This window comes from Ceratotherium simum, chromosome 2 (genome assembly GCF_057802395.1).
Source record: "Ceratotherium simum simum isolate JZ-2026a chromosome 2, ASM5780239v1, whole genome shotgun sequence".
Classification (NCBI taxonomy): Eukaryota; Metazoa; Chordata; class Mammalia; order Perissodactyla; family Rhinocerotidae; genus Ceratotherium; species Ceratotherium simum.
The window spans coordinates 55,768,380-55,796,303 of record NC_141901.1 but is presented as its reverse complement, the minus strand read 5'-3'; the positions used below and the strand labels follow the sequence as shown (position 1 = coordinate 55,796,303).

Sequence of the window (27,924 nt, the reverse complement as noted above, 5' to 3'; positions counted from 1 at the left end):
GCAAAACGACAGCGGATGCTTGGCTCTAAGAAGTGGGTAAGGGTGTGGGCACGGAGGGGAAGGTAGTGCAGGAGCTGCCTACACAGCTCGAGTGGGGCTGCTGTGGGCACAGCCACAGGCTGGTGTGGGAGCTGAGGACTCCTTAGAACCTCACCTGCTGGCCACAAACCTGTGTCAGCCCTAGCCCCTGGGGGTGAGGTTACTCTGGACTCCTGGCCCTTCAGGGCCTCAGGCTCCCTGATTTGGAACGGAGATCCCAGATTGTTCCTGCCCGTTTCTTTAAGACTGCATAATGAATTCAGGTATTGTCCACATTCAGCTGACTTGAATATGGAAAGAGATAAGACTTCCATTTCTGGGATGGTTAGCAGGGGATGGGGGTGTGGAAGCCCTGACCTTGAGTGAAGAGGTAGGAAATGGGTGCTGGGGGGATGGAGAGGACAGCACAGAGCCAGAAGAGCAATCCAAGGCAGGCTGGCCTTAGATTCCAGGCCCAGGTCAAAATAAGTCAAAATATATTCCAGCACAAGAGGAGGGAGACAGAGGGTGAGGAGTGAGTGACCACAGGGTACACAAAAGGGGATGTGCTAGAAGTGGGAACCAACTGGATTTATTATATAATTATAAACTATATATTATATTATTAAGTGTTATCATATGTAAATTATTATACATTTCAGAGCTAACTCGCATGAATTTTGTGACTTTGTTTCAGTCAGCACACACAGATCCGTTCTGAAGTTCTGGATTCCTCTGATGTGTCGAGGAAGCCCTGCTACTTGGGGGTTGTCCCCACGCGTGGGAAGCCAGGAGCAGGGATCAGGTGGTGAGGAAACACCCAGCTGCAGCCCGGGGCCGGACACACAGGAGGTGCGCGGAAATGTTTGTGAAATGAATGAGTGAGAGAAAGACGAAAACAGGGACACCAAATCTCAGGCCTCCACAAGTCACTCTCAATGAGGTTCCCCTGTCCACTGTATCCAGAAGGGCTCTAACCGTACCCCTGGAGGCTGAGATGCCTGGGGTACCGTGTTTCAGCACCCCCTCGGTCCTCCCCTTTCCTGATGGGAATCTGGTAAGAGTCACCACCCAAGAACCTTCACTAGCCAGACACCCTAAAAATGCAGGTGGACGACAGCTGGCTGAGTGGGTGAGTTGGATGGAAGGCAGAGGGCCAGTCTGTCCAGGCACCAAAGCCTTCAGAGACTTTTCCCCATTCTGTGAGCATGAGGGCGTCCCCCGCCCTGCCTTCCTCAGCTGTGTCCACTGCACATCATGAGAATGTTTCTCAGGCCCACCTGTATTCTCCCGACCATCAACTGCAGTTCTGCGCCTCAACCCCACGAAACTGCAAGGTGACTAAAGCCTGTTGTGCCGTTTGTCCTTCAACTCAATGGCCTCAGAATCTTCTCCCTTCAGAGTATTCATTTTTCCTTCCAGCAGATTTATTTTTGTCACTCTGTTCTGTATAGACTATTATAGGGTATTGAAAAGCGATTCTGTTCCCCATAAGCTCTTGGCTGCGAGAGGGAGGAGTCCAGGGCACTGCCGAGTGTTGGTGGCTGAGGTCTTGCATGGGGAGCCAGGGCCCGAGGAAATTACGTAGAATATCCAAAAGGGAGATAATCAGCTTACGGATAATTGAGGGTTTGTTCCAGAGGCCGTCTGGGTAGTGGTTCTCCACGGACTCCAGGCCTGGCGACCCGACCGTGAAAGCCGCACAAGGTGAAGGGCCAGGCCCCTCTCCAGTGCCCCCCCTCACCCCCTGGGGCTGAGGCTTACCTTTTGTGCCCTGCGTTTATCAGCTCTCTGATTCTGGTGGTAAATCCGACTAAAGTTGGAAACGATCACAGGGACTGGCAGGGCAATGACCAGGACGCCACTCAGGGAGCAGATGGAGCCGAAGATCTTCCCTGCAATTGTCTTGGGCACCATGTCTCCATAGCTGAGACAGAGAGACAGAGAGACAGGTGTAAGGAAGGGGGCCTTTTGAGAAACAAGGCAGGCTTCCCTGTCAGTCATTCACCTATGCATGCATTCATTCATTCATTCATTCACTCATTCAACAATTGTTTAGAGTGCCTACTATGTGCCAGGTACTGTGATGTGACCTGGGAGTGAACAAAACAGACAAGATGCTTATGTTCACGGAGCCAACATCCTACAAGGGGAAGACCATAAACAAGTAAAGTGAATCCATAAAAACAGGGTGACTTGTGGTTCTTTCTACGAAGCATGTAGAGACAGGTGCAGTGCCAGGTGGGGGGAGTGTGGTCAGGAAGGGTCTCTCTGAGGAGGTAACATGTAAGCCGAGATTTGAAGGTAGAGGATCCAGCCATGCAATACACTGGAGGAGGAGGGGGCCAGGCAGAGGGAACAGAAAGTACGGAGGTCCTGAGGTAGGGAGGTGCTTGGCCTGTTCTAAAGGGTCTGCAGGGCTGGAGCGCAGTGAGGGAGGAGGAGGTTGAAGTAGTAGGCAGGGCCCAAACGCGCAGCATTTAGTGGCCACGACGAGGAGTATGGATTTCATCCCAAGTGCAGTGAGGGGCCGTGGACGAGCTTTAAGCAGAAGAGCAACCCGATCTCATTTCTGATAATAAAAATAACAAATAATAAAGCCACCTTCTAGCCATGTGGAGATTCATAATTTACAAAGCACTTTTCCACATTTACCTCACGTAAGCTCCATGAACCCCGTGAGCTTTCTATCCTCATCCCCGTTGGACACACACAGGAACCGAGGCTCACAGACATGAAGTGGACTGCCCACATCTGCGTGCAGCTGGATCAAAACCCACTCCTCTTGCTTCTATCTCTTTTCTGCTAACTGCACTGTCTTAGGGGGGCACCATGAGCTCCGAAACAGCCCCTTAAGCTGTGAAGCCATTTGGGGAGGGTGCCGGCTCCTCTCAGAGCTTGGGAAACTCGCTTAAGTACTTCACACCCTGGCAGCGGCCCCAGGGACTTGGCATGGCTCCCGCTCTGCCCCGGGCAGGCAGGCCAGAGCTCTCTCCTCCAATCGATAAGACACTCTCCACTGCGGTTTTAAGTGTTCAGCCTCCTCTTTATTGGGATAATTTAAAGGCCTTATTAAGCAAAGAGCTGTGATGACTCCTTTGGCCAAAACCAGAAACACCATCTCCCCTGCCCCTGTGCCCTCTGGATGTCTGGAGCTTAGGATGACCAGAACTGTTGCTGCTGAAATAGTGAGGCTCGAAGGGGTCCCCTGAAGGGACCCAGGTGCCCCGGGGCTCCAGAGAGGATGTGGAAGGGGATGGGAGGAGCCCTTCAGAAGTGTGAGGTCCTCACCCCCTAAACACCTTAGGGCTCTGTGGAGGATAGGCCAGCGGTTGACGCGTACTGGGTGAGCAAATGAATGATCTCATACAAGCCTTTCAACTCACTGTGAAGGAGGCTCCTGTTTTGAGAACTGTCTTCCTCCTCCTCAGTGTCCAGGCCCTTTGTCCTGGCTCCAGCTGTCTCAGTCACGACGCTGACATTAAGGCCTGTGACAGCTCCTTCTGGGAATTCTGCCCCCAGGTTTGCCTTCTCTGCTACAATGCTCAGGAGTGGCCTCCAGTGTAGCCGTTGAGAACTTGGCTTCTGGAGTTAGATGACCTGGGTTCAAGACCCACCCAGCTCCATCATAAAATAACTGTGTGACCTGCAGGAATGCTACTTTGGGCCTAGTTTCCTTGTCTATAAAATGAAGATAATAAGAGTAACCCATAACATAATCCTATTGTGACATATATTACAAACAATAAATACTATTACTTTTACCTAGGCATTCTGGAAGCCATGGTCTCAGTTGCTGGGAAGCTCTAAAAACACAGCTGATTGTCCCAAGTTCAAATAATCCCAGTGATGAAGAAAAGAGGGCTGCCCCTAGAGGTGAATCACGTAGCTGGGATTTTCAGACGATGTGACTGAAAGGTGGACGTTAGGCACGGGACCATACATGAGAATGAGGCACGGCAAGAGTATGTCAGAACAGTGTCAGGAAGGCTGCGTGTCGGTGATGGAGGCTGGTGAAAAATACTAAGGACAACAGAAAGGTTGTTTTATCCACTGGAAGAAAGAACGAGTAGGAAAGCTATGCCTACTGCTGGGGCAGATGGTCTGCTGGTAACAGATGTCAGGGAGAAAGCAGAACAACTCAACTCCCATGTGCTCTCTGCTGTCTCCACCGGGAAAAACGCGCTTTATCTTGGAAAGGCCGGCACAAATGCGGCTAAGAAGGATCTGGAGCCTGAAGCGGGGGGTGAGGGGCAGGCAAATACCCAGCTGTCTTTAGTGGATTCACATCACAGGCCCACCTGGATCCCACCCCAGGAGACAGGAGGAATGTGCAGATGGAGTTGTAGATCCACTGCCCATGATTGCTGAGAAATTATGGTGCAGCAGAGAAATACCAAGAGACTAGAGAGGGAAAACTGTTGTATTGATATTTTTGAAGAAGAGGAAAGGAGGTCTGAGAAACTACAGACCAACAGGCTTGGCATACATCAATTCTGCCATCAAATTGCTGGCAGCATTTGCGAGCAGATTATTAAGTAGACAGCTTGAGAACACTCAGAGAATAAGCTGTATTGGTTCATTAAGCCCACATCTTGCCAAATTAACCTTATCTCTTGTTTTGAGAGGGTTAATTGGCTGGTGGATCAGGACACCTATTGCATCATGATTTTAGCAAGATGTGTTCCCGCCCAGTTCTTTCTACCCTTCACGAGCTGGAGGAGTGTAGTGTGGAGAGCAGGTGGGCAGCAGTAGGGTTGAACACCCGTCTCCAGTGCTCTGGTGCTTCCCAAAGATGACCACAGAGGTCCTATGCTGACAAAAGAAGTTCACGGTGTTCATGCTAGAAGGGTCTCCTTTAGTGAAAGAGGAAATAAGTAAATGAAACAAAGAATGGATCTAAAGTTAGGTCTCCAGTGGTGTGTTCCAGAATTTTTCAACAACTTATATAAAACCAGAGGGAGGCAGCATGGCCTAATGATTGAGAGAGGAGACTGGAGTCAGATCTGGGGTTAAGGCCTAGACCCACATTATTACTTAGTAACTAGTTAAAATGACTTTGGGAAAGGTAATTAACCTGAGCTTCTATCAGCATAAAATGGGTCTTATACACCTAACTTACAGAGTTGTTGTGATAATTAATGAGATAATTCAGAAGAAGCACTTAATGCTGTGTCTCGGTAAATGTAAATTCTCTATAAATAGCCAGTGTGGTGGGCACCTATTGTTTCGTCTGCTAATACCCTACCCCATTTAGGAACTGTGCTCCTCTCCCCCCATTATGACATAAACTCTGTCCAGAGAAGCTGGTTCTCAGAGGAGCTGCCATATTCTAACAAACCTCTCCTGTGCCCGTTGCCCCCACTAGTCCCAGTTAGTAAGTTCAGAATAGGGCATCTGACTCAAGCTAGGTCAATGAGTTCCTTTCCTGGATTCATTTTTTAACAGCTTTATTGAGTTATAATTTACACACCATAAAATTCATCCATTTAAATTGTACAATTCAATAGTTTTTAGTGTATTTACAGAGTTGTGCTATCATCACCACAGTCTAATTTTAGAACATTTTCATCACCCCAAAAAGAAACCCCACACCCATTAGCACTCGGTGACCATTCCACACCCCACCCCTCAGCCCTAGGCAACCATTACTATACTTTCTGTCCCTATAGATTTTCTTATTTTGGATATTTCATATAAATGGAATCATACAACATGTAGCCTTTTGCATCTGACTTCTTTCACTTAGCATAATGTGCTAAGGTTCATTCATGTTGTAGCAAGCATCAGTACTTCATTCCTTTTTACGGCTGAATAGTATTCCATTGTATGTATATACCACATTTTGTTTTTTTATTCATCAGTTGATAGACATTTGGGTTGTTTCCATTTTTTGGCTATTATGACTAAATTCTGCTATAAAAATTTGTATACAGGTTTTTGTGTGTATATATGTTTTTGTTTCTCTGCGAGTCATATGGTAACTCTAAGTTTAACAGTTTGAGAAACTGTCAAACTGTTTTCTAAAGTAGCTATATCATTTTACAATCCCACCGGCAATAAATGGGAGTTTCAATTTCTCCGTATCTTCCCCAACACTTGTCACTGTTTGTCTTTTTGATTCTAGCTCTCCTAGTGGGTGTGAAGTGGTATCTCGTTGTGGTTTTGATTTGCATTTCCCTGTTGGCTAATAATGTCAAGCAACTTTTCCCCTTCCCTGGATTTTTACCCCTGAGACCAGATCAATTTCTTTCAAAGAAGTTGAAGCTGCAACAAGTAAAGCTCCAGAGCTGTTGGCAGCCACGTTTTCTGCTGTGGGAGAAAGTGACTGTAGTCAGAGAGGAAGAAGGCTGACCTGTAGACAGAGATGAGAGATGGAAAGGGAAGTCTGAGGGATTTTGAGTTCCTGTCCTAATTCTCACTGAGGACCAGCCTTACTTTTGCCTTTCCTGTGGCTTAGTTGTTCAGTCCTTACTTTGACTCTGCATATTGACAAATTATTGTTTTTGTTTAACCTTGTTCCATTTGGATCCCATGATAATAACGATAGATGATGGTGATGACAAGGCCACTGCTGATTATTTTTTAGCAAGTTCTTCACATTTCTAAATGACAGAGCTACTGTGAAATGAGGTCTTTAGGAGTCAAAAGGATTTTTAACTGGTTGTAATCATGGGTGAAACCAACCAGATTAATTTTAACAAAGATAAATGACAACACCAGCATTTTGATTCAAATAATCAATGACTTGTATAGCTAATGGGAGAGACCAGCTTAAAAGCCATCCATGTTAACAAATCACTGGGAGATTTAACTTCAACATCAGCTGCCAGTGTAATGCTGTTGCTAAAAACTTAATGCCAGCTTAGGCTGGATTGATGGGAGTACAGTGTCCAGAACAGGGGAAGGGGTCATCATACTCTGCTCCTTGATGCAGATCACTTCTAGGCTGCTGTGTGGAGTTTTGGGCACTGTATATTCTACAGGACATTGAGTAACTGGATCATGTCCAAAGAAGGGAGTTTGGGAGGGTGAATTGTCTGGAAATCTTTCATACGGGAAACAATCAAAGGGATGGGAATATCTGGCCTCAAGAAGAGGGGATGGGGAATGGAAGGATGGAAGGGAACAATGTACTGGAGCCTGTGCTAGGATCTTTACTTGCATCAGTGGGTCTCTCAACAACCCTATCAGGTAGGGTTAACCCTCCTCAGGGATGAGAAGCCAGAGCCAGAGAGGACAGTGACTTGTTCAAGGTCCTCAAGCAGTGAGAGGCAGAACCGTCCGGGTTAAAGCCCAGGTTGGTCTGTTTCTATCGCCCTGCTCTGTCCTTCACATCTTGCTCTTCCGGGGATGTGAGTGGGGTCGGGAGAAGAAGGTGGTGGGAGGGGGCTCTGAGGAGTCAGCTGGAGCTCACCTCTTCTCTCCGTCCCTGCTGAGTTAAAAGTGTGGACTCTGAACTTGACCACCTGGGGCAAATCCCGGCTCTACTTGTTAGCCAGGTGACTTGGGCACGTTAACTTGTCCTCAGTTTCCTGGGATTGATAAAATAACAGTACCTACTTCACAGGGCTGTTTTGAGGCATTCAATGAGTTACTGGTTGTAAAAATGCTCAATTCTGGTACATAGTAAGAACTTTTAAGTGTTTATTAAATAAATCCTGGGCCCAGACCAACGTTGTTTCCAGACTGGACTTCTGCAAAAGCCTCTTAACCAAACGTCTCGCTTCCACTTTTGTTCCCCTTTAATTCACTAAGAATCTTACCACGTATTCGGAAAATGCAAATCCAAGCATGTCACTCCCCTGCTCGAAGCACTTCAATAAATGTTGGTCAAATGAATGTGTGAGTTAATAAGTAAAACCTTCCTTCAGTGTTGTTGCAGAGACTACATGCCTGTTACACGGTAAACACTCACTAAACAGCAGCTAATTATGACTGTAATGACCAGGATGGGCAGTGGCCTTTTTCCCACAGCCCCTCCTGGGGCCCATCTGGGCAGGAGGACTGAGGCGCAGGAGCTGATAGTGATTCTCTAAGTCCTAACGGGTCCATGGCTTATTTTCTCTGTGGAATTTTGAGGAAGGAGAGGGAGGAGAAAAGAAAAAAAAGAAAATGTCTTGGCCTAGAAAAAAAAATTCAAGCCATAGCCTTATTTCCATTTTGTCTTACTCTTCTCATGCAAATAAGGGCTCCCCTCCCCCAGCCCCTCCTGGCTCTGTAGGTAGGGAAAGTAAGGGACAAGAAAGTCCGTCCTGGAGGTGACATGTCACATATAGGTGAGTTACAGTGCTCACCCCAGACTTAGGACTCACACCCAGACCTGAGCTGGGGCCCACGTGGCGGCAGCTGTCTGCCGCTGCCCCGGGGGGCTCAGGGACTCTGTTCTTCTCTGCCTCCCTTTCTCCCAGCACATCCTCGGTAATCTGCGGTGATGTCTGGGCTGTGGCGAGAGCGTGGAAGCTTACCCTCCTAATATGGAAGGCTAATTAATTTGTATTAGGGCTCAGGGATAATTAAACTTTCTATCTGAACTTAAGCTGCACAAACCACCCGCCTTGTACAATTAATTGCTGCCTTCATTTCCTCCTCCAGGTGCCAAGAGATAAGTGCAAGCCAAGCTCCCCCGTCTGATTCTGCCTGCCTCTCAGGCAGGGGCAAGGCTGCCCATCTCGTGCAGAGCCCGTTCTTTACCGGAGGCCAGGGCACTGCCCCTTCAGGGCCCAGCTGCTGGGAGCTCAGTCAAGGAGACACGTCCTTGAGGAGTTTCTGTAAGGAGGACATCTCAGCCTCACTGCCACACCCACTCCTGCACCTGCATTGTCCACTTGGATGCCCTCCAAACTTGGCTTTTGCCCCTGCTCCTGGAGCCCTGGTGTTGGGGATGTGGCTAGGGGATGGAAGCTGGCCTGGTGGGTGGGTCGGAGGGAGGAGAGGTGCAGGCTGGGCACCATAGCGAGTTCCAGGGACTCAGACCCCTGTGGCTGCCTCCTTGTTCAGGGGCAAAGGACAATGGTAGACCACGCTGGAGAACACTAAAACACCGGCCTGGCTGATGAGTCTATTGCTTGACAAAAATCTGGGCAGCTTCTTTTCATGTCCAAATTCCCTCCCATGGAGCAGCGCTGCTGTAACATTTTTTTTTTGAGCTCTTATATCGTGTCAGGTACTGCGAATATATGATCTCACTTGCTCCTCTCAGCAACCCTAAGAAATAGATGAAATTATTATGCTCATTTTACAGATTGAGGAAACTGAGGCACAGAGTGGTTAAGTAATATGCCCAAGGTCACCTGGCTAGCCAGTTGCAGAACTGGTACATAGATCAGGTCTTTTAGATTCCAAAGTCCCTGCACACAATGACAGCCCAAAGCCGTGGACCCTGAGGAGCCAACATGGTGGGCAGCAGTCCTGTTAGAGAGCAAGGGGGGAGCTTCAGAGGCGACTGGATCTAGGGCAGCAGCCTAGCCACACCCCTACAAAGGACTTTAGCCCTGTGCTGCTGATTCTTAAGGAGGGGGACTTGGGAAATAAAATGAAAGCCCTATATCACTGCTCCTTTCTACCACACGCAACCACACACACCCCCCAAAAAAACCCCAAACAACCCATATTTCTGATCATGTCCCTGCAGCTAGGCACTATCCTGGGCTCACCTGCAAAGTGAGCCCCAGCAGAGAGCCAGGAGCCAAAAGGATGGGTTGGCATTTTGAAACCCTGAGGTTCCTCTGAAGACCCCCTCTGGGGGTAGACCTAGAGGGGAGAGCTGAGGCTCAGAGCAGGGGCATCTTATAATATCACTGTGACAATTCAATAATAGTTTATTTTTATTTAGCATCAATATGTGCCATTCAATCTTTTTTTTTTTTTGCTGAGGAAGATTGACCCTGAGCTAGCATCCACGACCATCTTCCTCTATTTTGTATGTGGGACGCCGCCTCAGCATGGCTTGATAAGCAGTGTGTATGTCCGTGCCCAGGATTCGAACCTGTGAGCCCCAGGCCACTGAAGTGGAGCGTGTGAACTTAATCACTATGCCACAGAGCCAGCTCCCACCATTCAGTCTTCATAACAACCTTACAAGGTATTATTAGCCCCATTTTTGAGATGAGGAAACTGAAGCTCAGAGAGGTTAAATAACACGCTCAGGATCATCCAAGCCAGTATTCCAAATGGGGGTTGTCTGACTTCAGAGCATCCATTTTTCTCACTATGTCCTACTCAGGAAGAGAGAAATAAGCCAAAGGCTATTTGGCTAATAGCCTTTAGCCAAAGGCTAAATGTGGCTAATCCACATTAGAAAGAACAGCCTCGAGAAGATGGAGAAACTGTCAAAGTGGTGCAAGCCCGAAACCCTGCGGAATCTCTCAGGTGCTAAGGGAGGTGTTTCTGGGTTCTGACAGCAAAGAGTCCCAGGAAAAGGGGATGTGTGACCCTTCCAGGCCATTGCTGTGGTTGGCCTGCCCTGCAGGGTCACAGTCAGTCACAGCTGCAGGCTCTTGGCCACTGAGGTTCTGTGGCGATAATCTCCTTTTCTTGCCACCTTGATGGCAACCGTGCTGGGTGACAAAGCTGTTCTTCTAAACCAGTAGTTCCCAAACTTTAGCATGTGTCAAAATTGCCTGGAAGACTAGCTAAAACATAGATTGCTGGGCCCTAACCTCAGATTTCTGATTCTGTAGGTCTGGAGCAAGACCTGAGAATCTGCATTCTAACCAAGTTCCTAAGTGACATTAATGTTGATGACCTGGGGAACACACTTTGAGAACCACTGCTCTAAACCATCCTCTCTCCACAGGTTGCAGATCTGCAGACTCACAGAATGTCACAGCCGGAGAAAGGCTGCAGCAACCAGCTTCAGACCAGTCACTGCACCTAGGAGGAAACTGAGACCCTAAGGTCATAATCAGGAGGCAGAGCCTGCCTCATCGCCCAGCAGGACGCCCTGCCCAACCTGTTTACTACACACACGCGCACACACACACACACACACACACATACACGCAGACCTGCAAGGGCCCACACATTTCCACCCTTGTCCCTCTGGATTGACTGATTCATCAAACAGCTGTTGGGGGTTTATCTTGTGTCTGTCACTTTGCTACATGCTGGGGATACAAAGCTAAATAGACAGGCATGTCCCCTGCCCTCAAGGAGCTTACAACCTTGTAGGGAAGTAAATTATGACAGACAAGTAAATCATGATGACAGTTCCAAGTCATAACGCCACGAGAAGGATGGATACAGGGTCCTGTGTGAGCATGAAGGAGGGGCCTCTAAACCAAGCTGGAGCATGGTCAGAGAACCTCCCGGAGGTGGCAGCACAGGCTGATGTTTTGAGCTCTGAAGCAGAAGGGCTGGTCCGAAGAACTATAAGAAATTACTGGCCGGAGGAAGGCGTGGATGGGAGGTGAGGCTGGAGAAGTGGTCACACGAAGGTCCTTCTGGGTTAATCCAAGGAATCTGAACTTTCTCCTGAAAGCTGCGGGAGCCAGTGAAGGATTTTAAGCAGGGGAATGATGTGATCAAATATTCATCTTTGAAAGATCACCCTGAAGAGTGGAGGACGGACTGGATGGGGATAAAGGTAGAGGCAGGAAAACCAGTTAAGAGGCTACTGCACCAGTCCAGGCAGGAAATGATGAGGCCTGAACAAGGCAGTGGCAGTGGGAATGTGAAGGCGTGGATAGACACGTATTATTTCGGAAGCAGAACCTGCTGGACTTGGTAACTGACTCAGTGTGAGGGTGGAGGGAAGGGAAGACCCTAGGGTGGCACTCAGGCTTGGGAGATGGGGAAAACTCTGTGTATATCTCCAGCCAAGCTCCCACCCTTCCCTTCCTCCTGCTGTCTACACTCCTGAACACTCAACTTATCTGTGCTCCCGGGTGTAGCGGGCTTCTCATCACTCCAAGTCCTTAGCCACACCCTTCTCTCTGCTGGAAACGGCCTTCTCTCTCTTTGCCAGGCAACAGCTACTCATCTTTCCAGATGCTGTTCAAATGTCACCTCCCTCAGGCTCTCCCTGACTCCCCCAGGCAGAGGATCACTCATGCCTGTGTCTTTCCACCTCCATCAGAGCACCTACTCCTTTGTGCCTGGAGGTACCTCCTGAAATGGCTGTTTGCCCCACTGGGATAAGTGCAGTCTGAGCACAGGGCCATCTGTCTCTGCATCCTGGGTGCCTGGCATTTTTCATAATGCATAGTAGGGACTCAAGAGCTCAGAGTGAATGAGAGATAAAGCAGCCCCTCTGGTGTGTGTTCAAGACTGGAGTGGCCCCCCGGGACTGACTCCTTCTGGAATCAGACTGCAAGCTCCAGGAGGGAGGAGGTTGTATCCTCAGTACCTGGCACATGATGGGCACTCAGGATATTTGCTGAATGAGTGAATGAACCATGAACAGATTAGCAATGGAACTGCTGATGCCAGCAGCCCAGATCATCAGGGAACCCTTCTGTTGCAAAACATCTAAATCCTGAATAAAATACCCTTTTTGATGCATTGCTGGATTCACCTGAATTAGGGGCAATCTATTTTATCCCTAATAAAAAGAAACAAACCACAAGGGAAAATCACAGTTGGCAGGAGGGAGCAGTAAGTAGAGGGAGGAGCAGTGCTGCTCAGAGGGCATGTGCCAATAACAGCCCGGTGATCTGTGACCTGTCACTGGGAAACTGAACCTCAGGCCAACAGCTGAAAGGAACTCTGTCTCAGAGTCTTCAAGTGAAGCCAGGCCCCACACATAGGCTAAAGCGCTCCCAAGATGGTAGTACTACCCAGCTTATGGGCAAACCAGATTTAAATCCTGTCCAGAGGAAAACGTCCTTAACTTTGGCCTTCAGGATTCCTACAGATTAAGATCAAGTAAGTATGAGTTTGCTAAAAAAAAACCCAAAAATCATAAGGAAGCAAGCAACCATGAGTGAGAGTCAACAATAAGAAAAAAACAATAGATTTAGGCCCCCCCCCAAAACTTTAGATACTGGAATGGATAGATACAGAAGAGTTATGTATAAAATGTTTTTTTCAAAATAAAGGATGGAATCACAAAGATGAACTAGCAATAAAACACTATCAGAAATCACCAGGCAGATATGAAAAAGAACCAAATGGAGTTTCTAGAAGTGAAAAAGTTAAATGCTAAAATTAATTATGACTGAATGTAATGCCTTAAATCAACTGGTTATTCTTAATGAGTTCGGCTTTTTGAGTAAACCTCCACTTCCCAACCTAATCTTTGAGGACCCTCATGTTGTCACTTGGTCCAAAAAGTCCTCATATCTGAGTCTATTCCTGTCATGACTAGTAGGAGGGCGGTGAAGGCCAAGGAGCTGCCTACAATAGCCTTGTCACCACAAGAGGCGAGCGCCGTAGCCGCATCACAGGGCTGAAGGAAGCTTGGCTCTCGTAGAGACACAATACGTTTTGCTCACACAGCTCCCAGGAAAGACACACTGACACAGACGAGTATATAGAGGGTAAGCAGACAGGAAAATAAATACAGCAAACCAATGTTATAACGAGACAGGAATGGTGCCAGCCAGTCAGCTACTAGCGTGTAAAAACCAGGAAAGGAGATGTAATCATGTTCACTACTGGTTTCCAGTCAACAGGAAAACATTCAAGTGAAAATTGGGATTTGGTCATTCCTGGTGGCACTTCCTAAATATCCAGTCAGTTGTTCCCTGCACTCTGAATGAGCTTTCTCAGAGAGTGGTCTGCAAGGACATTTACCCTTTGGAAGGATGAAGTCGAAGGGCTGAGGCCCCAGCGCCTGTGAAACCACCCAGCCCTGGGGATGAGCCTCGTCGGATCTAGAGAGGGCACATGCCCTGAGGTGAGGCATCCGTGGGCTGGGAGTCACACTGGCATGTCCATAGTCCTAGCCCCAAACTTGACAGGCATGCTTTTCTGGAAATTGGGCCTTGCTCAGTTCTTCTCCCAATCTCAGACCCCAGGAGACTTGTCCCCACTTATCCCCTCCACACTGTTGGGAGTAGAGGTTGACAAGAAAGAACCATGAGGAATAGCACAGACGTCTGGTCAAACCACGGTGCTCCCTCGGAGACTTTGTCCCACAGGCCTGCACCATCTGCTTCTCTTTCTCCATATGTTCATCACAAAAGCCCTTCTCCTTGGGGCAGCTTCACGGCCTTCTGCCACCCTGGGCTAGCAAGCGTTTCTCAGAGGGGGCTGAGCTGCCTCAACTATAAAGTGGAGCACTAGCCATGACAAGCCTTTGGTTAGTGCCAGAGTGGGCAATTATTGCAGAAGGGTGGGCTGATCTTGGGAGAAAGTGGGAAGGGCCCCATAAAGTCTGGACAGCAGAGGTGGGGTGTGGCCAGGGTCAGACAACAGAGGGCACTCCCAAAGGGGACGGAGCATTGATGTCAAAGTCCATGGAGGTGACAGGGAGCGATGACGCAGAAGCTGGGGTGGTATGTGGTAAACCAGACAAATTTGTGTGGACAGATTATTGATGCAGACCTTCTCTGAAGGCCCAGTCTGGCCTCTGCTGCTCACCTCTGATTCCTTCTCCAGCTGGGATGGTGGTAGAGGTAGTGATAGGCGGGAGGAGACATGGGAAAGAGGCAAGGGCCTAGGGCTGAGAGGAGCCTGAGTCCTAGCCAGGACAGATTGAGGTGGTGAGGGACTTGGCCACTTGACTCTATATACGGCCACCAGGTGTCCCCACTCTTCACAGCACTCTGTGCTCCGCTGCCCATAGGGTAGATCCAGTCTGTCCAACTGCCCTTCTAGGTCTCATCTGGCCCTCCTCCGCTCTACCCTGTGCTGTCTGGTACTGTGCCCCCCCATCTTGTGTGGTCTCTCTTCCCCTCCTCACCCAGCCCCACCTTCCAGGGACCAGGAGTCCTCCTCCCTCTTCCATTAAGCCTTATCTGAACTGCATGTGAGTCCCCGTTGTCTCAGAGTCTGACAGGGCCTTGAAGGGTCTTCAAGGGTGGCAGGCCCAGTCCCAACATGGCATGGGAGTCCTCTCCACAGTGGCCTCTCGGCCTCTGCTCCCCCCGCTGGGGAGCTCCCCTGCGCAGCTCTGGAGTCACACAGACCTGCGCTTGAGTCCTTCCTCTCCCTGCTCAGCTAAGAGAGCTCAGGCAATCACAAGCTTCCTGGGCCTCAGCTTACTCACCTGAAAAATGGAATAGCAATGACCTACTTCTCAGGGTTGTTATGAAAGTCATGTCTGTAAAAGCACTTTATAAACTGTGAGGTGAGCTTAATTATAACCAGTTTTTTTTATATATATATATATGCACACATATTCATATATATAACCAGTTATATATATAACTAGTTCTAATTATATAATTATATATAACTAGTTATAACTCAGTTATAACTGAGAGCTTAGTTATTCTTCTGCATGAAGCAACATGGGTCATAGTTGGGCTGTTCATGCTGTCAGTTTACCAGTAACTTGCAACTGTAAGTCCTGATTCTGTCCTCAGGAGCCCCAGAGTACGTTTGTCCCTCTGCCAACACGACAGCCCTTCTCAGAGCTCCTAAGGCACACCCCAGCTCCTCATCTCACGTGGGCTGCCCTGGTGGCCACTGCTTCACAGGTACCTGTCCTCTCTTCCCTGGCAGGCCCAAGCTTGGTAGAATTCAGTGTCATGCAGAGAACATGGGCATTAGAATGAGAAGACCCTGGAATGCAAACTCGCTGCTCGCTCTTTAGTTGTGCAACTTCGGGCCAGTGACTTAGCTCTCTAAGCCTTAGATCCCTCAGTGGTAAAACCAGGAATGATGTCTCCTTACAGGGAACGGTTACTATGCACTCACAGACCCCACGGCATGGCACTGTTCAATTAATGTCTTTCTACCCACTAGATGGGAAGTGCATGAGAGCTGGCCTGGCACAGTACTAGGCTCACAGGCACACAGCAGGTGCCTCATGAATCTAACGGCATCATCTTGAAGACAGAGTCCTTCACTTTTGTGTTACTTCAGCGCTTCTGTCATACCGGACATGTTGTGGGCTCTTCCAAGGGTACTTTTGGGATGGTGGACCACATTCAGCCATCATTTCTAAGGCAGGCTTCCCCTAAGCCTGTAGCAGGATGAAATTCCTGGGTCCCCAGGACACTTCACCATTACCTCTAACCTCATCGCAGACACTTAAATCCTGCTCCAGGGCCTGAGGCCTATTTAATGTTTCTGCCAAGCTGTGGAAAACCCAGAAGAATCCTTGCGCATCTTACACATTGCCAGCCCTGGGTTCAGTGCTTCTGGGTTTGGTTTGATTCAGCTCAATACGTTTGCTGAGCCTTGATCATTCCCCTGGAACTTGAGCCCAGGCCGTCTGCCTCCAGGGCCGATGCTGTTGACCACTGCCGTTCAGCGAGGGAAGATGCTGGGCCCAGCACAGGCCATCAGGCTCTGAGAAGGCTCTACACCTTCCCCGCCTTCCCCCTCAGCCCCTCAAGGGCCTTGTGCGCGGGCTGATGGGGTGGGCAAGCCTGCTGCAGGGGGATGGTGTATCAGATAAAGAGCAGAGGGCTTCTCGGCTGCACAGCAGAGCCTCGTGGCACGAGGAAAGGGCGGCCTAAGCTGACAGGCATGGCTTATTTATGTGCTTTCTCTTCATCAAAGGGCTCCTTTAAAAATGACTCAATTGGCTTTTAATCTTGATGGAACATCAACCTCAACAGCGAAAAAAAAAAAGAGTTAGAAAATCTGCAAGAGGAGAATGCCTGCACCTCAGCCTCAGGCCACTGGGGAGGGGACACGTGGGGACACTGCAGGGAGGAAATCTTCCAAGGCCTGCCAAGGATCCGCGGCCACAACCCAGTGCCAGGCTTGGTCCCCTTGGCCCTTCTCCCTGCCCCGACTGGCTTCCCAGCTGCTGGGGTTCCAATGGGCCCCGTCACAGTCAGACTGACACACACCCTGTGCGTGTTAATGAGCCTCCTGTGTGGATGGTGTGAAAATTAATCTTAGAAATACTACCAAGTGCAAAAGGAAAGTCTTAGAGGGGCATAAATCCACCCCCTTTAAAGAGCTTGGCTCAGCAGAGGCCTTAAACTTTAGGGAGAAAGCAAACTTTCCTTGAGAGCAAGAGGAGAGTAGGGAGGGTAGGGAGGCGGAGGGCTCAAGTCTGCTGTTTGCTTGGCTTGGGGGAAGTGCCTGAGGAGAATTCCCCTGCCGCTGCAGTCAAAAAGGCAGCAACTGGCTTGTGGGGGAAAAATAATTAAAGAGTGTGTTTATGTTTTCATCAACTCAGAGGTCTGGGACCAAGATGTTCTGGAGAGGCTGCTGGGCGACTTCCCGGCAGCAGGAAGAGGACAAGGAAGGCAGGAAGCAAAAAGAGAGAGGGATGTGAGTTAGCAAGCGCCTTGAGTTCCCATCAGGCAGAATCCTAAATCCTTGGTCTGGCCTTCCTCCCAGGTCCTCCCATCAAGCGACAATCTAAGTCTCCGGTTGGGCACTCTCTGCTCTGGGGAGTGTATCTGCTCCAACCTGGGCTCCCAGCCACGGGGACGCTCCCCCACCTCCTGTACACTCCAGCTCCAGTGGGAGCATCTGTCTCCCCAAGAACAGGGTAAGTTGGGGGGAGGCCGTCTGTTTCAACAGGAAGCCCTGCTCCAGTGGAGAGCACTTGCTCAGCCTGGCCTTCCATTTCCATTTGAAGATTCTTCTTGGACACAGAAGCTCCACTCTGTGGGTGCATCTGCTCAGGGCACTCACTGCCCAGCTCTCTCATTTTCCTCCGAACTTTGCACATGCCTTTCATGGACACTTTAAATAGCTTTTCGGCTCCTCTTTCCATTCCCAAGCATGGTACAGTGGGAAAACTACGGGCTCTGGGCTCAGAACAATCTTGATTCAACTCTCGAGTCCTTCCCTTGGGGACTACTTGACTTGGGCAAAGTTTCTAACCCTTATTTTCTCATCTGTAAAATGGGACTATTCATATCTACTCACCTGACACAGTCATTGTAAGGAAAAACGAGAGAAGGGCCATGCACTTCCAGTAATGGAAGCTAAGCAACTTGAATAAGCCCTTCTGCTGAGGATAAATAAAAAGCTGGATGAAATACAACATTTTCTTAGGATTGACAAAGAGGTAACAACGTAAAGAGGACTCATGAGCCATAATCTCTGAGGAAGTGAGAGCTCAGAGAGGTAAGGCTGGTATTCGACACCACCCCTGCCTTTGAAAAGTACATGAATCCAGAAGTAACAGTGACAAAAATGAGCAGTGGTTTTTGCAGACCCTCCCCCGACCCCAACAAGGTGGGCAGCCTAAATTAATCCTCTCCAGCTCTCTCAGAGTTGGGATCCTGACGGGTGTCACCCTCAGAGTAAAGATGGTCTGGAAGCCAATATGCCCTCCCACGGATCTGCAGTCTTCATCTGGGTTAGGGAATTCGGATTAAGGTGGTCCTAGACCGGCTGGATTCCCAGGTGTCTGGCAGAAGCAAACTAAAATCCTCTCTGGAGGAAGACCACTCTCATCCTAAACCACAGATTATTCCTTCAAATAATGGTCAAATACATTGAGCAGCACAGAGTCTGCACAAGGAAAGAAGACACTATGAGTGAGAACCAGGAGAAAGAACAGCAGAGAGAGCCACAAATACTTGAAATATTGGATTATCACACACAGACAACTATGTGTACAATTCAAAGAAATAAAAGGCAGACTTGAAAATGTTGTCAGGGAATGGAAACCGAAAAGTAACCTAGCAATTTTGAAGAAATCCAAATAGAAATTCCAGAACTAAAAAAACACAATAACCAAAACTAAGTACTCCACGGATGGGTTTAAGTGTAGATTAAACACAGCTGAAGAGAAAATTAGTGCTATGTAAGTTAGAAGGAACTATCCAGAACACAGCACAAGGAACAATAGAGAAAATACACGCACTTGTTCAACGCCTGACATAGAGAAGCAGGAACTCAATAAACGTTAGTTTCATTCCTCTTCCTCTTTTTCTGGGTCTCCGCAACTGCTGACAAGAGCCGCTATAAATGCTTCCGGGTTCAGGGTCTACAGGGAACATGCACAGGTTCTCCTAGGCCCTGCCGTGCTTTCCTTCTGGTCTAAGCTCATTCTGGAAATTCTGACAAGCAAAGTTGGTGAGTGGGAGTGGCTATAGATTGCCATTAATGAGACCAACAAAATCACCAGCCCCAGAGAGGACACTGTCAATTCTGCAAGCAGTACCTCTGTTCGGCAGCCCCCGCTGTCCAGGGACTTTGAGAATCACAAGTGGGCCTTGCCAGAGATGCCTCCTGCACATTGACTTAAAGAGTCTGCCCTTCATTTCCAAGCACTGGAACAAGAGGGACAGGGATGCCCTCAACGACCACCCCCCCAGCCCCTGTCTGGGTCATCTCAAACCCCTGACTGCAGGGACAGAACCAGAGAGAACTGAGGCAGAATCAGGGCCAGGGGCTTGACTCCCCTTCAACAGGCCTGGAGTGTAAGGGAGAACTGGAGCTGGCCCTGGGAGAGAAGAAGAGAGAAGCTTTCGAAGCTCGGCTGCCGGGCAGTGTTGAGTCTCATGGAGGTTGGCGGAGGAGACTTGCAGGGGCCTGGGGGTAGGTGCTGGGCTGCTGTAGCAGGTGGGGGTGGGAGGCCAGGGCGGTGCTTTGTACAGGTGGCAAGGAGAAACTGCGTTTTGATTAGTAAGTGCCCGAGGGGACTACAGAATCCAACACCCTGATCTCACTTGTTCTGTTTCAACAACAGAAAATTATTTTTCTAGACTTAGAAAAAATTGTGTCACATTTCCTGTGTGTGGGGTGTATGTGCATGTGCGTGCATGTGTGTATGTGTGTGTGTGTGCATGCACATACATTGACCTATTCATTTGATCAAGGGTTCTCTGAGAACAAGGGCCCAGGTTTCAGTTAACACAATATTGATTGACGGTCTTTGTGTGTCAGGCCCTGGGCTGAGTGCTGGGGATTCAAAAATGGTCAAAACAGGGTCTCCGCCCTCCCTCAGGATGTTCATGGGCTCCAGGGAGACGAAGGCGCTCTTGATGGCTCCTCGCTGTGCCCGGCTGCTCTAGGGCTCTCTTCACTCACTGATTGGTATCTGGTCTGGCCAAAACGGTTTTTCATAGCCCCTCCTGGGCTCCAAAGGCAGCACTGGAAATTTCAAGCAAGAAGCCGCTTCCTGGTCCAGTGTCGTCCAGTGTGGACAGGATATTACTGAGATGGAGGATGGATGAGCTGCTCAGGCTCCTGTCTGCCCTTCTGTCCCTGATGTGGAGCAGGAGATAACCAAGGGATCAGGAGGAGGGGCCTCCTGAACGGACTCGTGGCTCTATCTTGAGTAAACTGGGTGAGTGGTGTGTCTACTGCTTCCCCTCTAGCTTTTATTTCCTTCTTCTGATTCTGGGTCTGGGTTAGGTGCCTGGACCCAGTGACCATTTGGTCTCTTCCACTTCTGCGTCCTATATAATGGGCCTTTACCTTGCCAGAGGGAGGCAGGAACCTCATGCTGAGCCTGAACACCTTGATAGGAGTGGCTCCTGGTTGCCCTGGGACCCATGGGGCACAAGGAAGGAGCCGTGCTTGGACTCCCCCCACCCACTTTGCCCAAAGGCTGCACCCAACAGTCCACGCTGGGCATAGGCTAACACGCCCAGAACTTCTCTCCAAGCGTTCATCTTGGCTGGAGAGATGGCAGGTGTCTGAGAACTGTCCCTTCTCTTCTCAGTGATGAGCTACAGCCAATTAGCTGAGCCCAGGAAAGGGGAAAATGCCTCTCTCCAGCCCTGGAGCAAACAGCAAATCTAATGCTTCTTGTAGACATCTCTGCCAAGAGCGAGGATGGAGCAACCTCCCAGGACCCTGGGAGCTGGTCTGCAGCTGTCAGCCCAAGGCTTTAATAACAGAAAAGGCAAAGGAACACTCCACTGAGTAGCTTAAAATAAAAGTAAAACTTGGCCATATGCTTTCCAGAGAGTGTCTGGGTTTCTTTGTGAAAAGAGCAGGCACTCTCCCTGGGGTCTAACAAATTGGGGTCTTTGCTGTGAAGGGCTGTGGCAGCTGTAAAAGGAGGCAAGCTAATAACTGGGGGCTAAAATAATTGGTCTCAGTACATACCCTCCCTCTAGCCTCTGCCTGTCATTCCCGCCAGCTGCTGGGGCCTCAGGCAGGCTGACTCACCCACCGGCTGGGCTGTGACACCTTCCCGACACCACAATCAATATTCAATTTAAGCAGATTTTGTCCGTATTCAGCTGTTGTGCAGGGGAGAGGGGATCTGGACAGCGTGACCCACGGAGAGGTCCTGGTCCTGCCACTCCCCTGCAGTGTGAATTTCAGCAAGTCCTTTCCTTTCCTCATTCCTCACCAGGTTTGGTGACCCCTGCATCACTTGTGCACAGGAAGAACGGAGCGGGGCAAGAATGTGCCAGATCCGGGGCCCGGTGTTTCAGACACATCGTTCCACTGACAGTGTTACAGCGAGGATCAAGTGGGATAAGAGATGTCAAGGAATTTAGACAAAACCAGAAAACACTATACAAACATGGGAGCTGATATATTTTTACTGTTTGCAGCCCAAACCCAGGCAACCCTGACAGTGCCTGGCACAGAGTAGGTGCTCAAGAAATGTGCTGAATGAATGAGCCCTGGGTCATCTGTGGGCATCCATCCTGCCTTCCTTGGGTACCGGGCTCAGCGAAGGAGGACTGGCTAAGGGATGAGAGATGAGAGGGTGGGAGGGTGAGCCGAGCTACAAGGTTTGGTCCCTGGTTGGACGCCATTATGGAACTCCCGGGCCAAACGCACTCTCAGGACCATCCTCTTAGGGGACCGCCAGTCCACGCCTCTGCCCTCTCCATCAGCACCCAGCACTCATTCTTGGCTGCAGAGGACTAAGGCTTGATTGTTTTTAGAAATCAATCGGCTCCATTAAAGTATGACTAAAGCTCTATTTTAAACTTCCCCTGGAGAGATGTTACTCACCGGGAATAGGTGAGTGACATTGGCATTTTTTTTTTGAGAGAGAGTTGGGGGCCTGGAGAATTTAGACTGGGACATCTCTTTTCCTTTTTCCCACCTGTCTCCTGCTGGGCCCTGCACAGAGTGATTCCAAGGGACTGAGAGGCAGCACAGCGTGGGGATTAAGAGCCGGTAGGACTGGCTCTGGCTCTGTTACCTGCAGTGCTGCATGGGGCCCGTCTCTCTGAATTTCAGTCTTTTCTGAAAACTGGGGATGATGTCACTTCCTGGGCAGGGGATGCTCCTATGATGCCAGCGCCTGGTAAATGCTAGGGGAGCAGTCGCTGTGCTGTGCCCAGAGGCCTGCCCAGCTTCACCAACAGTGATCACAAGGAGGGAAAAGGATGGCAGGACAGTCTCCCTGGCTCTGCTGGGAGAGCTGGAGGAGCTGGTTTTCACACCGCTAGAGTCAGAAACTCAGTTGGTTTTGCCCCACACCAAGTAGCCTCATGTGCCACACCCTACACTGGGCATTCGGAAAAATGCAGATGTGACGGTGGGGTCCCGTTGGGCACCCACTGCTGCCCAACACGGAGCAGTCAGAGGGCTTCAGTGCTGAGGGTTAGCATCAAGGAGCGATCAGACCACAATGTGGCTTTCTTCCAGGAAAGGGCGAGCTGGGGCAGGACCCCTGCACAAAGTAGGCAATCAATAACAATAAGGGCAGTGCACATTTATTGAGTGCTTACTGTATGCCAAGCACTGTGCTGGCACTTTAAAGAGAGTGGACCTCTTACAATTTCACTCTGCACAAGGGCTCAGTGAGGTAGGCTGTCTTATCCTCATTTCACAGATGGTGAAACTGGGACTCATTTGTTTAGTACCTTCACTGAGGTCACCCAGCTTGTAAGCAGTAGAACCAGGCCTCACACCCAGTCCTGCTTCACACCAGCTTCTGAGCCAATGCCCCAGCACACCAGCTATTGGGCACAGGCTGGCTGGTGGTGAGCCCCACAACACTCCCCGCCACACACACGCCTGCACTCCCATCTCGCGGATTTCTCTTGCTCGGCCCCTGGGGGAATTCAGAAAGGTGTTCTCCCAGCATCTCTGCCCCTCAAGCCCCACCAGGGCAGGGCCTGCCACCCAGAACCGCAGAGGCAGGGGAAGCTGGGTCAGGTTCCTGGGTGAAGGGGAAGGTAGGAGTGGGCGCCCCCCACGCAGTGTGAAGTAACCACAGGCTTTTGGGAGTCCAGCTGGAAAGAGCACAGGGAGCTCAGCTGAAGGCCGCCGAGCGGGAGTGTCCTCCACGTGGGGTAGGAAAGGGGAAGAGGTCACACAGGGGTGACCCCAGTTCACTCTCTGAACCCTAGCGAGGATCAGAAGCCAGCAGTTCTGGTGCCAGCCCCATCAGACTATAGTCCCTCAAATTAATGCACAATCCAATTTAATTTCCCTTTGGGAAATTATGTATTTTTAAAAAATACATGAAGAGTTAGAAAGGAGCCATGGCAACGGGGAGGCTGCGCATCAGAGCCAAGGCCAAGCCTTTTCTCCTCAGCTGGGCGTCTAGTCTTCCAGGTCAGAGCCTCCCGACCTTCTTCACATCACAGCACATGTGCAAAACGGTAATATTTGCCCAGGACCCTGGAGTCGGCAGCGCGGCCGCCTGTAGCCAAGGGCGAGTGGGCTGAGGCTCTAGGCTTGCTTGGCCACAGCGAGGGTGGAGGGGCCCATGTCTTGCACACCTGTGCCAGGTGAGGAGGCTCTGCTCTGGTCTGTCTCCCCCAGCCAGGCACTGGCTCTCTAGCTGGGTCAAAGGGTGCTGGATGGGTTCAGCTGACACTGGCTGGGACCTGTTAGGAGCCAGGCAGGCTTCATCCACAAGAATCCTGCGGCAGCTGGGATTCCTCTCCCATTTTATAGATGAGGAAACTGAGGCTCAAGGTAACAATAATAGTACTCGTTGTTGTTAGGTGCCATCAAGTCAGCTGTGACTCCTGGTGACCCTATGAATGAGTGGTGTCCACAATGTCCTGTTCTCAACAGCCCTGCTCAGCTCCTGTAGCCTCATGCCTATGGCTTCCTTTATGGAGTCAATCCATCTCATATTTCATCTTCCTCTTTTCCTGCTGCCTTCTCCTTTTCCCAGCATTATTGTCTTTCCCAAAGAATCCTCCCTTCTCATGATGACCCCAAAGTAGGACAGCTTCAGTTTTATCATTGTTGTCTCCAGCTATAGTTCAGGCTGAATTTGCTCAGGGACCCCCTTGTTCGTCTTTCTGGCAGTCCAGGGTCTCCATAGAGCTCTCCTCCAACACCATATTTCAAACCAGCCAATTGTTTTCCTGTCAGCCTTCTTCCCTGTCCAGCTTTCGCACCTGTATGTAGTAATTTGGAACACGAGGGTGTGGATAATCTTGGCCTTGGTCTCTAATGACACTTCCTTACACTTGATGATCTCTCCTAATTCTCTCATCGCTGCCCTTCCAAGTCTCAGTCTTCTCTTGATTTCTTGCCTGCAGTCTCCAGTTAAAGTGACAACTGAACCAAGGTAAACAAAACCTTTAATGATGTCTTTCTTCCTTGTCTACGTTAAAGCTGTGTGGTTCTTCTGTGGTCATGATTTTTATCCTCTTGATGTTCAAATGCAGTCCTGCTTGGGCACTTTCTTCTTTCACTTTTGTCAGAAGTCCTTTCAGGTCATTGCTGCTTTCTGCCAGTAAGACGGTGTCATCTGCATATCTTAGATTGTTGATATTTCTTCCACCAATTTTCACTCCTCCTTCACCTGAGTCTAGCCCAGTTTTTTGTATGATACGTTCTGTGTACAGATTAAACATATGGGGAGAAGAAATGCACCCTTGTCGGACACCTTTGCCTATGGGAAACCATTCCATCTCTCCACATTCTGCCTGACAGTGGCTTCTTGTTCACAATATAGGTTATGCTTCAGTACAACCAAGTGCTGAGGCAGGCCTGTTTCTTTCTGAGCAGCCCATAGTATTTGGTGAGTGCTTATTCTTTGCCAGGCACCATGCTGAATGCTTTATACACATCATCTCCCTCTGTTGAGGGGCCCTATCCCACCTACACATTGGTGATCTGTCTGAGCTTTCACAAAATTTGCTGAATGCACCAGTCACTCATCAAATGAAGAGCATTTATGACGTGCTGGGCCCTAGGGTAGGTCTCCAGTACCGAGATAAACAGAGGAAAGGGGCCTGCCCTCGGGGGCCCACCATCTGAAACAGATATGTAGCCTTCTGACGCGGATAGGCATTTATTCATATGTGCCATGTGCCAAGCATTGTCTAGACACTGGGCACAGACAGATGGAATAGTAACTCATGGCGCTCATCCTAGGAAGGTGCAGACTAGTGGAGGGGCCCAACTTATGAACTGATAAATTACGCTGCACATGGTAAGCTCAACAATAGAGGCAGCAACAAACTCAAGTGGGGCCTGGAGGAGGTGACCCCCAAGTTTTCTGGGGATGCCTGGGAAAGCACTGCAGATTCCACACCGTGATAAGAAAAAACGTTTATTGAGCATCCACTATGAAGATCCATGTGAACAAGACATGAGTGTGTCTTGAGGACCAGAATCGGGTCTGCCTTCATCTACCCTGAGTTCTGCATACACAGGGTGTTGCATGAGGGATCGGCTGAGTGACGAGTAATTGCGGTGCCTCCATCATCTTCTTCTTTTCTTATCTCTCAGATTAATCTGGCTTTAACAAACGCTGCTTAGAGCAGAAAACATTACTAGAGAAACCCCTATTGCTGGGATAAAGATCTGCTTTGGGAGCCTGGATGTTATTGCCGGAGAACTGATGCTAACGTAGTCCCCAGTTTCTTCAGATGTCCTGCTGGTGTAGGGGACACAGGCCCAGTTGCCAAGATGGTGGCTGACTTTCCCCTCATGGTTATCTATCTCCCCAGCCCACAGCTTTGCTGTCCAAGGCACATGATTATCTTCTCCGCCCGAGTCCCTAGGATGTGTCTGCTCAGCTATATTAGGAAAGCCCAGTGCCCTAATATTTTTATCAAATACTAGAATACCTGGCTATATTTGTACCCTGGCTCATGTGGTGCCTTTATTCCAAAGAACACAAAGCAAGTGGCAGACTTTTGGAGGAAAGACAGCTTAGCCTCCTCCTGCCTCTGAGAGGAACAATCAATTCTGTCCCTGGCAGAAGGGACAGCTGAGGCTCAGGGATGTGTCTGACCCCCAGGGCCTGGGTGGCAGCACCTGGACTAGAATCTAAGGGGTGGGGTGTCCAGACTGCATTCAGGGAAACTGAGTCCTGCCCTCTCTGCGCCAGCCCCAGCTCTCTGTGGGCCACGCTGACTTTTAGTCTAGCCCCTTTGCCCCTTGGTAAAGTTCATTCATCAAGTAGCACAATGGCGTTCCCTCTCTGTCCTCCCTTCCCCTCTCCCACCCTCCCATCCCCTCCTTCCTCTTTTCATTTTGATCAGTCACTTCTCTTCATGATACTTGCATTTCATAAGCACCACGCCCCAGAGAGGTCAACACACAAAGTGGGAAGGAATTTCTGGGTTTTCCTGGATGTTCCCACCCAGAAAAAACTTCCTGCCTGGGTGCTGCCCAGCCCCCACCTCTACTGCCAGCAGCCACTCCCAGGACCCTGGGGAGGAAGTGAAGGAAGATGAGGGAGGCTGGGGTTACAGTGGGAATAATTACAGCTAACCTTCCTGAGCACTTACTATGTGACAGGCAGTAAGATCTTTTCATGAATTATCCTCCCAACAGTCTATGAGCTAGGTGTTATCAATACTCCCATTTTATGGATGAGGAAGCTGAGGCAGAGAGAGTTTGAATAACTTGCCCCAGCCACACAGCTCAGAAGGGTGGGGCCAGGATGTGAATCCAGGCAGCCTGGCCCCAGAGCCTGCCCTCAACCACCGCTGCCTCCCTGGACAGAGTGTGAGTCCATGCTTAGCCTCTTCCCTTGAGGATGCCTGGTAGCAGCTCCCCACACGTCCTTCTGCTGGCACTCAGCCTCCCTATCTCTCAGGCGTATGTGTCTTATTCATGAAAGGGGCAGGACCATGTCAGGTTGGAAAGGGTCACCCCCAGACCTGGCATGCCCTCAAGTCCCTGGGGAAGATAAGGCTGATTGGGTGGAATTAACTCAGACCCTCTTGTTTCTTCCAGTAGACCCCCACATGCACTCATATAGAGGTTCATTCATTCATTCCACAAACACCTGCAGAACCTGGAGAATGAGTCGGGCTCTTTACTAGTGACAGAGGACCGAGAAGAGGCGGGCGTGGCTCCTCAGGAGGTCGTCACCTAATGGGTCTTCATCAATGTTCAAACATGCCCACCTTTACACCCCAAACTGGGGAAACACAAGGGGAACTCTTACTGGGGGGGCTTCTGTTGTATCTTCATTAGTTTGGGTAATATTCTCCACAATCCTATGTCATAGATATTATTATCCCCATTTCACAGATGAGGAAACCAAGACTTAAAGGGCAATGAACTGGCCCCAACTCATACACCTACTGACTTGGTAACACTGAACCTGAGTCTGAAAGATTCCACAGCTCACATTCTTCCCTCCTCCCCTCTTCGTCTCCCACAAGAAAGGGAAAAGAACCACACATCACAACTACATGAGCTCACATCTACACATGCACAAACGGAAGCATCTGACCTCTAAGGTGCTTGTACAGCCCGCAAAGTCACACACACACACACACACACACACGCAGAGCATGTTCCCCACGCCTAAACACATCCATGCACAAATCAATGTTTCTTCTAACTTTTTTCTTTTGGTGAAGAAGATTGGCCCTGAGCTAACATCTGTGCCCATCTTCCTCTATTTTGTTTGTGGGATGCCCCCACAGCATGGCTTGATGAGCAGTGTGTAGGTCAGAGACTGGGATCTGCACCTGTGAACCCACTAACCCCGGGGCCGCCAAAGTGCAAACTTAACCA

At 49.6% G+C, this 27,924-nt stretch overlaps 1 protein-coding gene across 3 annotated transcripts in view; it reads right to left on the bottom strand.

The window, feature by feature from the left end:
• The window catches only part of KCND3 (potassium voltage-gated channel subfamily D member 3), a 199,407-nt gene that overhangs the window by 8,726 nt on the left and 162,757 nt on the right, over positions 1-27,924 (bottom strand). For all 3 annotated transcript variants that reach the window (XM_087419742.1, XM_004420671.3, XM_004420672.3), the window contains exon 2: positions 1,783-1,945. In XM_087419742.1, the coding sequence (XP_087275868.1) occupies positions 1,783-1,945 (163 nt within the window). The remainder of the gene's footprint in view (positions 1-1,782; positions 1,946-27,924) is intronic.